The sequence below is a fragment of the Hemicordylus capensis genome, chromosome 14, assembly GCF_027244095.1.
Source record: "Hemicordylus capensis ecotype Gifberg chromosome 14, rHemCap1.1.pri, whole genome shotgun sequence".
Lineage (NCBI taxonomy): Eukaryota > Metazoa > Chordata > Lepidosauria > Squamata > Cordylidae > Hemicordylus > Hemicordylus capensis.
Genome location: NC_069670.1, coordinates 11,707,205 through 11,720,455, shown reverse-complemented (window position 1 = coordinate 11,720,455; position 13,251 = coordinate 11,707,205). Strand labels below are relative to the sequence as shown.

At 48.2% G+C, this 13,251-nt stretch overlaps 1 protein-coding gene across 12 annotated transcripts in view; it reads left to right on the top strand.

Annotated features, from left to right (window-relative positions):
- The window catches only part of NAA40 (N-alpha-acetyltransferase 40, NatD catalytic subunit), a 37,950-nt gene extending 24,951 nt beyond the window's left edge, over positions 1–12,999 (top strand). For 4 of the 12 annotated variants that reach the window (XM_053278521.1, XM_053278520.1, XM_053278519.1 and 1 more), the window contains 3 exons: positions 1,062–1,158; positions 9,767–10,048; positions 12,395–12,999. In XM_053278521.1, the coding sequence (XP_053134496.1) occupies positions 1,062–1,158; positions 9,767–10,048; positions 12,395–12,407 (392 nt within the window). In that variant the 3' untranslated portion in view covers positions 12,408–12,999. Of the gene's footprint in view, positions 1–1,061; positions 1,159–4,956; positions 5,147–6,143; positions 7,812–9,497; positions 9,547–9,766; positions 10,049–12,394 lie in introns of those variants that run through there. The other 8 variants (XR_008312288.1, XR_008312289.1, XR_008312291.1 and 5 more) reach the window with 6 other exon arrangements.
- Positions 13,000–13,251: the final 252 nt, after the last annotated feature.

The following is a 13,251-nucleotide window of genomic DNA, read 5'->3' as shown; positions in this document are numbered from 1 at the left end:
AATGCAGGCATGCACAAGAGCAAACTACATGTTGCATTTAAAATACAGGGAGTGGGGAGATGTAGATTGGACCCCTGCAGGGGCAAAGGCTTAAAGCCCCCCTACCCTAAAATGCAGGTCTCCCAGGGGGACCCTCTGTGACCACTGCTGAGTAAAGAAAATTGAAACCCATCCAGGGTCTATGACATGTGTCAAGGTAACCCTTGGATGGCTGTAAAAGGGGATTGGCCAAATCGATTGTGGAGGTCCAATTCTCCAAGCAGGGCAAGTGGAACTTCCATATCCAGAAGCAGTGTACCTCTGAACACCAGTTGCTGGGGAAGGCTCTTGCCTACATGTTCCACTTCTGGGAAGCATCTGGTTGGCCACCATCAGAAACCAGAAGCTGTACTTGGCGGACCCTTGGGTCTGCTCCAGCAAGATTCCCTTGTTTTCCCTTTAAAGGAGACACCAGAGGGACTCGAACTCGCAGTGGTTAGTGTGGCAGCTGCTTGGCTTTGATCACCACACTGTACCTGTACCAGACTGTACCTGCCAGTCTGTTCTCTTTCCCTCTCCTCTCCCCCATCCATGCTTGGAGATGGGATAATCCAGATGCCTCTCTGGAGACTTCTCTGGAAGATAGGAAGCTGCCATATACTGAGTCAGACCCTTGGTCCATCTTGCTCAGTATTGTCCTCACAGACTGGCAGCAGCTTCTCCAAGGTTGCAGGCAGGAGTCTCTCTCAGCCCTGTCTTGGAGATGCTGCCAGGGAGGGGACTTGGAACCTTCTGGTTCCACCTCCCATCCCCTGAGGGGAATACCTTGCAGTGCTCACACATCAAGTCTCCCATTCATATGCAACCAGGGTGGACCCTGCTTAGCTAAGGGGACAAGTCATGCTAGCTACCACAAGGCCAGCTCTCCTTTTCCCCCTGATAGAGGGGAGTGTAGACCTCCCCACTTCCATGTGCCATCTATTTAGATTAACTAATTTTAACACAAGCTGCAAGAGGAGGATTGGTTTTAGGGACATGGTTTCCATAGTTCTCTCTTCCTTTCCTGCCCCCACCATATGCAGGCTCTGCCCCAAAGAGCTTCCAGTTGAAGCAGACTCCCGAGGGTACTCACCAGCTCCTGCAGCAGAGAGAGAGAGAGAGAGAGATCGAGCGCCAAAGGTAACTGCTCTTGGGCTCCCTTCCTGTGATTTATACCCCTGACCTCCCACAGGTCCTACTTCTTCCCCGACCTCCCCGCCTCACCCGCCGCCTGCCCCTGCAGGGGTTGAGGCGCATTCCATATTTGGACAGGCTCCAGGCCACCTGTCACTTGGGACTCTCATGGCTGAGCTGCCGGAGAGCCCAGAGCCCACCCACCGACCCTGAACTCCCCACCAGGGCTGCTTCTCCCCCCCACTTCTGTCTTCCAGGCCCTTGTAAGGCCAGAAGGGGGGGACCCCCCTCCCGCTTGAGGTAACCATGGCAAAGGCCATTCCTGAGCCATGTGCAGCAGAGACGCCCCTACCCGGGAATTCCTCCACATCCAGACAAGCCGGCGGGATCCCGGGAGTTCTCCTGGCAGGAGGAGAGGGAGAGAAGGAGCTTAGCTCCAGGGTCTCATTCTTTAAGAGGAGGAATGCAGAGGCGGGGGTCTCGCTCTACCCCAGTGAGGCGGGGGTTTTGTGTCAGCACACCTAATTGATGACAGCCGCGCAGGGCCATTGGTGTACGTGGCACTTCATGGCGTAGTAGAACTGCACAAGGTGGGCCTCTGCCCCCAAGGAGCTTACAATTGGATTTTTGGCCATAGGAGGAGGAGTGCAGGGGAGAGAGCCAAAAGTCAGCAAGGGGGGGAGCCAAGCAGAGGTTGCAGTGCCAGAGCCCCCTTGGAGGGGCCCTCCCTCAGCAAAGTGGGTGCACCCTGGCAGGCTTACCAAGCAGCTGTGCCCCCCTAGAGTTCCTGCATCCGCCTGTGACTGGGGACTCCTCCCCACTGCATCTGGTACACACACAGGTGACTACATTTGAGCGCTGCCTGCTGGAAGACACCCACCTAAGGCGATGGGGCCAGAGCTCCGTGCGAGAGGATGTATCCTCTGCACGCAGAAAGTGCCAGCTTCCATCTCTAGCTAGGGCTGGGAGAGAGGCCTGCCTGAAACCCAGGAGAGTCCATGTAGACAAGCCTGGCTCCGTCTCTGTGCCTCGGAGAGGATGGTGTTGTCTCTCTGGTGCCGAGGTTTTGCAGTGCCCTGCCATCTCTGTCGAGTGCCTCTGGGTGCTGGAGGCAGGTTGGGGGGGGGGAGCTCTCCCTCCTGGGCTTGGGCTGGCATGGGCTTCTTCCTGAGCTGTTAATCCTCCTCCTCCTCCTCTCACAAAGGGAGGCCTCCGGCACTCAGCTGATCTGGGCTTCTGCTACTGCAGCATTTTTTAAAGAGCAGAGGGGGAGAGAACAGAAGCCTGGAGGTGGGACGTGAGCAAGGCTGCCATGGGCTGCTGGCGATGCCACGTCCGCTGGCCAGTGCCAAGGAACGTGTGTGCCCGGCTGCAGGCTCCCCCTTTGCTCTTGGGGCAGAGGGCGGGGGGGGGGGGATTGAAGCGGATTCTTTCCTCTGCTCCTTGGGGACCGGCCGGGTGGGAGGAAGATGCCGAGATGGACAGAGAGCAAATGGCCGAGGGAGGGTGAGAAGCCGAGAGGCGTCTGGATTATCCCGAGGAAACCGATGGTGGCGGATCAGCCAGGAATAGCTAAGGGGCCAGGGTGAGATCCAGCCCTTATGTGGGAAGGTTTGTGGGGGAAAGAGGCACCCGGCTTCCCATTTAAGGCCAGGAGGGCAGGGTTAGTCAGTACCAGGGGTGAGCCATAGGGGGAGCCACGAGGCCTCAGAAGCCCCCAAGGTCACATGCCGGGACGGGCCATGCAACGTGGCACCAAAACGGAACTTGCAGCAAATGAGGGGCAAGGATGCTCTTCCTTGGGCACTGCCATCTCAGAAGTACGGTGAGAGAAGCTGGAATGAAATCTCCATAGGGCCAGCAGAGTTCCTGGGAGTCATTCCGCATCTCCCGGGGTTGTCGCTGGATTTCCCCTGAAGTGGATCCCTGGGCGGTTTTGTTGTTGTTGTTGTTGGCCCCAAGTTGTAAGAAACCTTCAAGGGAAGCTGAAATAGGATGGCCAACTCTGCCTCAAGCGATTCCTGGAGCTCTTTCCCCCGACCCATTCCACCCTCCAGGGTGCTTTCCAGATTACACCCTACGACAGTGTCACTACGTGTCCGTTAAGTGTACTTCCATACTGCCTGTGTTTTGACATCGCACTCCCTGTGCTGTCAGCAAGGTGCCGTTCACATTTCCAATGCCGCCTTTTGGAATTGATCCTTGTGTTTCTGATTTGGTCATGGACCGTAAATAAACTTACTTACTATCCTTGTGTTTTAGCCCTACAACGGGGCATGTGCGTCACAAAAAAGCGCTGTATTTTCCTGTTGTAGGAGGGTTGCGCAAGCTATTTACATTTTCAAAACGATTCTGCTAAGCTGAATCTGTGTATAATCTGGAAATACCACTCATGGTGTATTATCCTTCACAGCTGGTAACTGGTGGTAGGCTGCCTCTGAATGGGGAGATTCAGGTTTTGGCTATGAGGAGGAGTAGCCATTGGTAGAACTATTCTCTGTGATCTTGTGTCTTCAAGCCAACAAAGCTATTCCCCATATTTAGCATCTATTTATTTGGTAGATTGGTTTCTGGCTTTTTTGACTGGTCTCTCCTGCGCAATCTGCACATGTGCAGCATCTTGATTCTACATGTATATTTGCTCACAAGTAGGTCCCATTATGTTCACTGGAGCTTACTCTGATGTGCGTAAGATTACGCCTTACAGGAGTAAAATTGGCATTTGGGTTAAAAACATGGGCCAGCTGTCTCAGAGATCCCAATAGGAGCTTTTCTAAATTATACTAGGATTAGAAACCAGTATTACATTTTATTTATTTGCTATGTTTTTATACCACCTTTCTGCCTTTACTGTATTATAAAACAAGCAAATTACATAAGATTAATAAAACGTCTCAGGCTGTTGGTCTTTTCAAGAGCCGGGGACAAGAGCTTGCTCACCTGGGTGCCTCCTTTCTTGCTTTCCTCTCAAGGCACACAGGTCTTTCAGTACCCGTGGGAAGGTGGGGGAGAGGCTGATGACTTAAGACTACCTGATGACTCGACTATGCACTGTAAAAGCAACTATGCACTTACTTGTAAAAGTAGGTTGTGGCTGTAAAAAGTACTGCACTCTAAGTGATGTCGAGTGCAAACTCGTGCCTGTTGACTTGAAAATCAGTTCATTGTGGTCAGTGGGGGTTTACTTTCTCGTCTAAGCGTGCATTGGTTTGCAGCTTTAGCTTGAAAAGCTCAATTCAGTACTTATGTATTCTTTTGTATGGCAATAACATGAGATAAACGGCTCCCTGTGGCTTTGCCCCGGCTCCATGGAGCCTCCAGGAGGACCCCCAAGCTGCAGGGTGGTGACAGGTTCCTGCTGTCCACCCTGCCTAGGTGAGGGTGGATCAGAGCTGTGCACCGTGGAAACAAGGGGAAGAATTGGCAGCTTTTGCCCTGGGGGGAACTGATGGGCGAGAGCGACCACTTTCCGGGGCAAAGCATGCTGCCAGTACCGGAAGTGGCGTAGCCTTGCCGGATGCCCATCTTGAGGCTGCTCCCATGTCTGTTCCGCCCTCTCTCTTCCACAAAGGGTCGCCGTCCCAAAAGCTTGTGCATATATATAAAAATTTTTAAAAAGTGTGTCTGTAATAATCATCATGGAGTTGCTAAAGCCTAGAGCGGCCTCCTTGGAAACTACTCGTCAAAGGCGTTCTAACTTGCCGGAAGTTGAATGTGCCCCTCCTGCATGGCGCCGTCTCTATGGAAGCTTTAGGGACCAATGGCGACTGAGCGTTCCGTTTATAGCGGAAGTCTAGTCGTTCCTCCGGCATCTATGGCTTGCGCTGCTTCCGGTGCCGGCTGCCATCTTGCGCTCGCTTCCAGAAGAGGAGGAAGGTTACCGTGTTTCTCCGTCGCTATGTCCTTGCAGTTGTTGCTGAGGAGGGGGCTGAGGCTGCAGGGCCTGGCCAGGGGCATCGCCTCCAAACCTCCGCGGGACCCTATAGGGCCGATTGTAAGAGCCGGGAGAGGGGGCAGAGAAGGGGTTGCTGGGGGTTTGGGGAGGGGGGATGGAGACCTCCCTTGAGGGCTCTCAGTTGGGGGGTGGGTGGGTTGCCTGTAGACTTCCTCTAGGGTGTGGGTGGTGCACGTGTTAAAGGAAGCCTGCAGGGATAGGAGGAAAAGCAGTCCTGAAGATGTTAAGTGATACAGCACTTACTCCTGTATGCTGTCAATCCCAGGTTCACTCCCTTGCTGCTTCCCCAAGTAGGGCTGAGAGAGATCCCTGATTGAAACCTTTGGGAAATGCTGCCAGTCAGTGCTGAGCAAGATGGATGAAGGGTCTGACTCAGCAAAAGGCAACATCTTGCATTCTCAAGGTTCTGTGAAACCTATCTCTATGGGGAGGGAGGCTAGCTCATTGGAGGCCCTGGGCTGCGTGCAGGAGGTCCCCAGTTCAGTCTCTGGCGGCATCTCCAGGTAGGGCTGCAAATGACCCCCTGCCAGTAACCCTAACAACTGCTGCTAGTCAGTGTAGACAGTCTTGAGCTTGAGGGTCCAGTGGGTTAGATCCTTTGGTTCTGTGTGGTGAAAAATGTATGTTTCTAAACTAAAAAGCCCCAGGTGTTGTAGCCTTGCCTCATAAGGAAGGTGCTCCAGGTCCCTGATCATCTTGGTTGCCCTCTTCTGCAGTTCGACAATGTCCTTTTTTAGATGTGGTGACCAGAATTGTACACCGTACTCCAGGCGTGGCCTCACCATAGTTTTGTATAAGGGCATTTCATATTAAATCCATCCTGCAATTGCAAGCAGGAGGCCTGCTCACTGAACCGCTTAGTTTGAACTGGTTACCCCTTGTTGTACTCAGGGATTTGATTCAGTTTCAAGGCAATGAAGACATGGTTGGGGTTTGTTCCAGATCACTGTGGTGGGGAGGGGGAAACTCTCTCTGAACTGAGTTTGGTGTGACTCCCTGGGACTGAGTGTGTGTTGCTTTTTAAAATCTTGTGTAGGAGTCTGGCATTGCCCTGACAGCTTTCTTTTTGGCGTTCTTGGTACCTTCCGGCTGGATCCTGGCAAACTTGGAGTCCTACAAAAGTAAAGAATGAGGAGACTACCAAAGCCCTGAAGCATGGGTGGAACCTCCCAGATGCATGACTGCCTCTATTCCAGAGAGGGCATATCTCCCATGCTTTCACTCCATGAGGACTAGTGTTCTGAAATACATTCTGTGCTGCTGTGGACCACGGAGGATGTAGTCCCAAATAGCTACCCTCTTGATATCTGTTACAATAAATCCTGTTACAGACATAAAACTTCGTGCCTTGGTTCCTTTTCCCCCTGAGTAAATAAGTGGTAGGTCACATGGAATTGCTTCTGAAATCTCAAATCTTACAGCAATGTATGTTACATTTGCGTTTGCACCCTGAACTGAGCACGGCTTTGAAGCTCAAAGGGCTTTGGGTGGGCTTTGTGGGCTTTCTGAGTGCTCAAAGGGCTTTGAGCACTTTGAAGCCTCAGTCAAAGGCTGTATGCTGCTGCCTTGTTAATCAGTACAACAGCTTAGTAAAATAGACTGCTTGGAACTTTAGTTTGATAAGGCGGCACCACAGAGAGCCCTTTGCAGGACTATAGTTCCCTGGTCTGCTTTTAGGAATGTCCAAGCAATTGCAAACTAAGTTGCTCCTACATTCTGATTCGTAATAGTTTAGCTTTGCAAATGTCAGAGCAGGGATAAGGGACCTGGAAAGGACAGGAGTACTGTCACAGGAATGCTGTGAGTTGGGGCAGGCATCATACTCTACGGACCAGTTACACTATCTTATTTACACGTGCACACACAAACACCTACCCCTACCTTGCAGAGCTCTTAGAATAAAATGGATCTCCCTTTATACTTCCCTGAACTTCTTTGAAGAGCAAAATATAGATGCAACATGAATATAACATTAGTACTGAGAGTGATAGTCTAGTAAAGCCATCGGATTTCTAGCTCTACATTGGCCTAGAAGTACACAGCATACTGCTCTAAATTCAACCCAGTGGGCTTTAAATACTTGGTGCTGACCTTCCTTGAATCTGAGTGATATTGTTTCAATGGTAGCTCTTTCCTAGGGTATTTTAAGCTGCTCTTGACTATTCTGAGACTGATGAAATAGACTTTAGCATTCTACTACTTGAGGGGGGGTGGGATTGGAGTTTGAGCTGTGCAGATAATTAAGAGCCGACTTTCAAAAATAAAACTAGCAAAGAAGAGCTATTCTTAATTGCTCGTGGCTTGGGATAGCTGAATGCATAATCCGCTCCCAACCTTAAATCCGTGGTCTGCCTTTGGTCTGCCTCAGTCAGCATTATCTACTCTGATTGGTGGTCTTTCCCATCACCTGCTGCTTTTAGCTGGAGGAGCCATAGATCAACCATTTTGGCCCCATCCTAGGTGTGATAGGTCCTCTCATGGTTAAGGGAGTAATCGAACAAGCCAATAGAAAATTGGGCTGAGAGCATCAGCTGATACTATCTGCAGTCAGTAGATTAGGCTACCACAGGCTAGATCTGATTGGCTATTTTTTATTTTTGAAAAGGGCAGGCTTATGCTCCTGAATGCTATTTGAATTGTCTTGTGAAGCAGTGCAGTCTTGCAGCTTTAAAGCTGTTTTCTTTTAAGTAGTGTTGTTTCTAAGGTAATGTTCTATAATTTGTTTGAAGTCAATTGTTCTTTTTAATCTAACCTTTGTTCATAGGCCAAGAGGATAGTTGATTATTGAGCAGTGCTGTGATTGGAATAGGAGACTTCTTTTATCTTTTGTTTGATACCAGAGTAGACTTTTTAAAGAAAGGTTGAGTTGAGAAACCCGGTAGAATGTTAGCTTGTTGCTTTTCCCCCTGCTTCTCTGCATCTAATAACTCAGCCTAGGAAGCTGCCTTCTCCTGAGCCAGAACCTTGGTCCAGCTAACTCAGTACTGTCTACTCTGACTGGTAGCAGCTCTCTGCTTCAGACACAGGAGTCTGTTCCAGGCCTGCCTAGAGATGTCAGGGTTAAACCTGAGAGCTTTGATATCTGCTACTCTACCACTGAGCAGTATTCCTATCCCTAGTTCTTCCAGGCATTCTCTTCTCTTCAGCAGTCCCAAGTGAAATGTGTGGGAAAGCAAATATTGCATGCTTTAGGAGTCTTCTCACCCAAAATGTGTGTAAGTTCATTGATTTCAAATGGCTGTTAGTCACAATGGGTATGTAGAGCCTCTGTGTTCAGAGGCAGCGGCGTTGTGCTAATTACCAGTTACTGGGGAGCAACAGCAGGAGACAACGTCTTCAAACCCTGCTGGTAGATTTCTTGGAGGTATCTTGGTTGTCCCCTGTTGGAAACTGGACGCTAGACTAGATGGATCTTTCTCCTGATCCAGTAAGGCAGCGTTTACACACACAATTAAACTGTGCAGTGCTCTTACCTGCCAGCTGGTGGTGCTGTTGCCTTGCTTTATGGGATGCTCTGGTTAAACGGACATCATCAAGTTTGTTTCCTGGGATGATAATTATTAAGTTGAAGAGTCCCATGTTGCATTGTTGCCATGCTTGACCCTGGTGTGCAAAGTCAAGACTCAATGGCATCAATAGGGGTGAGGTGCCAGCCAGTTCAGGACCATGGTTTGTGGGGCAGTCATCTGTCTGTTGCCCTTGCTGCAGCCCTGTTCTGATTAGGGCCCGCCCGCCATGGCTGCTATTTTATCCCCAGGGAAAAAGCTCCCATTGGTAGCAATCCGAGCTTTTCTTCCCAAGTAAGCGGCAGTGGGGTTTCTCCAATTCGGATTGGGACTGTAGCAAGACAAAGAGTTAATGCCACGCTACAATCTGAATCGTAACCCTACTTCCCTTGACTGCTGGGTAAAGAAAAACTAAACGCAAATGGAGAAATGCTGTATTAACTATACATGTTGTTTGGCCTTTAATAGGATTGCTGTATTCTGCACGAGGGTATTCTTTGTATTTGTGTCTAGGCCAATACTTCCTTAGCAAGTGCTTTCAAGGGGTTCACTGCTTCTTTCCTGGTGTGTCTGCTTTTTCCTGGTTAGTGACATCTCTTGGGAAAGGTTTCATCCCCTTCTCTACATAAGAACAGCCCTGTTGGGCCAAGGAAGCCCATCTAGTCCTGTTTCACACAGTAGCCCACCAGATGCCGCTGGAAGCCTACAGGCAGGAGCTGAAGGCATGCCGTCTCTCCTGCTGTTACTCCCCTGCAACTGGTATTCAGAGGCATCCTACCTCTGAGGCTGGAGGTGGCTGTAGCCCTCAGACTAGTAGCTGTTGATAGGTCTCTCCTTTCCATTGTAAAGTCTGACCTCTCTCCTTGACATCTTTTTCTGAGCAGCAGCAGCAGCAGTAAGTGGTGGCAGATTCCTAGTGCAAAGACCAAGATGGTAAGCAATTCTCCTACTGTAACCTTGTGGCTAACAAACGGTATATCACAGGCAGGTCCTGTTTCCAATTGCTGACCAGTACCCTGTGTCAGTGAGTTCTCATGGTTAACCTTGTCATCCAATTTGGTTTGCTGATGACAGTGATAGCCTCTGCTAGAGAAAACAGCAAGGACTCACTTCTGTTTCTTAATTTCTTTCTACCATCTTCCTTCTTTCTAAGGATGCGGTTTTGGGTGCCAACACAAAGATATATGCTTCAACTTGTGGCATCCCAGATAGTTCTCAAAGATGCCAGACACCTCTTAGAAGCCAACGAGAGAAGGGAACCATACAAGACCGGCTGGGAGCCTATTGTCTCCTGCCCAAGAGGCGGAAACCCCTCGGTTCCTATCTGGGCCGGTCTGTTCCTTCCAAGGTGGACTGCATCCGGAGAAGGAAACCTATGGAGGTCGGTCAGGGCTGCAACTTCCCTGATCCTCCTGCAAGTTCTTGAATTTCAAAGGTAAATAGAAGTATGTCTTGGCAGGCGGTTCCACACTTTGAGAAAGCTTGGATGGCTCATTTGTGCACAGGATCTCACACGGGACAAAAAAGTGCTTTTGAGTGATGGCAGGAGCTGAAGGTGGTAGATAGGGTCAACCTCCACTCTTCCAATGTTGTCCTCACGTCAGCCCTGTGGAGGAGGCTAGGCTGCGATATAGGGAATGGCTGAAGGCCATCCAGTTGGGGATTTGAGCCCCCTACCTGCTGGCTCTTTTCACACACACTCACTATTTGGGGTAATTCATTCCTTCTGGCCTTAACCTTTCTCAGTCGCTTTTGTACACCATCCTCGCAACTCTGTAGACAAATACGTGATGTTTTCTTTCCATTTTACATTGCCTGATGCCTATGAAGTAATTGCCATATTGATCTTTGCTTCAAATGTCAGCGTCTCTAACTGCCCTTCTAGAGAATTTCTGATTCCTTCTTAATTAGGATGTTTGGTTACAATTTTGCTGCAAAACCAAAGTGGCAGGGTATCTTTTTTTAAAAAAATGGCATGATCCAGAAAGCATTTGATCTTAGCAATCACACTTAAATGCTGTTTTCGTGTGTGTTTAATTTTACTTCTGTTTCCGACCAAGTGTTGCTTGAAACAAACCATACACAACTCATTTATATACAAACGAAAATATCCTTTTTGTTGTTGTTGTTAAAGGAGAAAAAAGGTACAAGCTTGACAATCTGAATAAATGTTTACTAATTACAGATAACTCTGCATTAGTCTCATCTGACCTCCTGGTTAATATGAAAAAAACATTTTGCGGTGCTTCGTGTGAGCTGTGAATAAGCAAATTAATGAGTGCTAATGATGGCGCCAATCTGTTGCAAAACCAATTAACGCAGATCGGAATGTTGCTAGCGTTAGTTTTGAGAAGGCATCTCTCCTTACCTGTTCTGCAGAGCACAATGGCCTTCATCTTTTGCAAAATGGAAAGTATTGAGCTGACATGTAGACTTTTTGACAAAAATCGGATGTTGCAGGTCAAGTTATTGGAAGGGTGTATAGCTGTGATGAATTGCAATTGACTTTGTCATTTTTTATGAAGTAGCAGCAGTAAATCAAAGGCCAAGCCGCAAATGACTAATCCCGAAACGAGCAAAAAGCTTGGCAGGGGAAGAGCAAAAATGTGCCATGACCTATTGGCCAGCTGTTAATTTGCATACATTAGGTCGGTGTCACTAGCAATCTTTTTCAGACAGGTGAGATCGAGGTGCTCGGGAGACTTGACTGCAGCCTGCCCTGTATATGTTTTGGTGGCAGTGTGGCAAACTGGTTAGCATATCTACCTCAGACCTGAATGACCAGGTTCAAAACCACATGATTCTGGACGATCTTGGGGCAGCCATTATCCCTTGGTCTAGCCTGTCTCATAGGGATGTTCTCAGGGGAGATGGTGGAATGTAGAAATCCAGCACAGCACGCAGTCTGCAACTGCTCTTCCTGGTGTGATTCTCTCTTGTTTGCAAGGATTTTTAAATTATTGCAGAACTCAGAAATGGCACTCCCCACCTGCAAGTTGAAGCGATACAGTGGAGAGTGAGTTGTGCTGTTGGCCCATCAGCTCTTTCTTATTTGGAAATGTGGGTCCTACTTATAGATACAGATAATGCCATATACAAGGTATTCATGCCAAAGCATAAAATCCCTTTTCTTGCGGGGGTGGGGAGGGCAAGTGACTGTTGGAACAGTATCAATAATGCTTCTCTAGTTATAAAGAGGATTTTTTAAAAATCACATATAGGGTTGCCAACCCTCCAGGACTTGCCTAGACTCTCGGGGACCTGGCATCCATTTCCAGATGACTCTTGAAAGCAAGCCTGGAGGTTGGAATGGGTTGATGTGGAAAACCTTGGAATAGTTTCTATCACAATTGGCAATCCTAGCCACAAATGCTCTTAACATAGAAGGGGATTGCTTGCAATTACTCTCACACTTTGAATTCACAGCCTTGTTGTGAATCTTGCCACACCAGTGCTGCCATGGATGGCTGCATAGGTGGATGTATTGGCCAAGTGAAGAAGGTTATGGCTAGACAGTGTTCTTGATGCTCTCTTTTGGAAGTATTCTCCTCTGCTGCCCCCCCCCCCCGAGTGTTAACTACAACTGTCTTAGAAGGAAGACCAACAACCAGGAGAAAGCCAAAGATTAAAAAATGCTCAGGAAGGAGATTCCCTTCCAGTGAATGTCATTTTTGTTTTGAAGAAGGGAGCATTTTGGAAAAGCTGCTTTCTCTTACTTTTTAAATTGTTTGCTCAGCAGTGGATGTCTGCTAAACTGCTACCATCTTTCTCTTCCTTGTAGGCCTGCGAGATGATAGGTCACGGGGAAAGCTCTCCCTTCACCAAGATAACGTTTTCTGGTTGGTGGCAGCAACCATTGGTTGGTTGACAGACTGCTGATAAAGTTCAGTCTCATGTTGGAATGCAGCTCAGGTGCTTCTGCAGAGCTGCTGTCCTCTCTCTCTCTCTCTCTCTCCTTTCATGCCCACCCCGTATATCCCCCCTTTTAAAAAATAAATTGTTAGAGGCCTCCGCATTAGTCCTAACCCCAAAGAATGTTTGTAAGACGACACTGAAAGAGTGATGTTCATGATTTCTTTTGCTCCTATCAATCCTGTCGAACTCTTGAGCATTAACACTTTGTAGTAAACAAAATGAAAGAGATTTCATTTTCTTTTAAACTTTTTTTTGCTGTGGTGAAAGGAATGCCAACTTGCCTTTGTTCTGTATGTATTTCCTTTCTTTATACCCTGTTTTTTTCAAAGAAAGCTCAAAGCAGCTGGTAAGGTCATAGTAATCAATGTAGTCATGACTATCACTTCTGTAAGAATAATAATAAAAGTACAAAAAATGTTTTTGCAAAGGTTTACTTTAATTTCCATGAAATTAAATTTCATTTCCTAGCCATTATGCTTTGTGATGCTTTAGAAAAAGAAGTGTGCCTATAGTTCTCAGGAAAATATGCTATATGATGGTGTAAAAAAAAAAGGCTACAAATGTCACAGAAATACTTTGCCATTGCTCACCTTGAAAATGAGTAGGCTTAGGGGGCTGATGGTGGGGTGAGAGTAAGAGGTTCCCCGTTTATGCCCGCCACTTACGTTGGAAAGCTTAAAAGTTTGTATACTATGAGCTCGTGTTTATTTAGTTTTTGGCCTG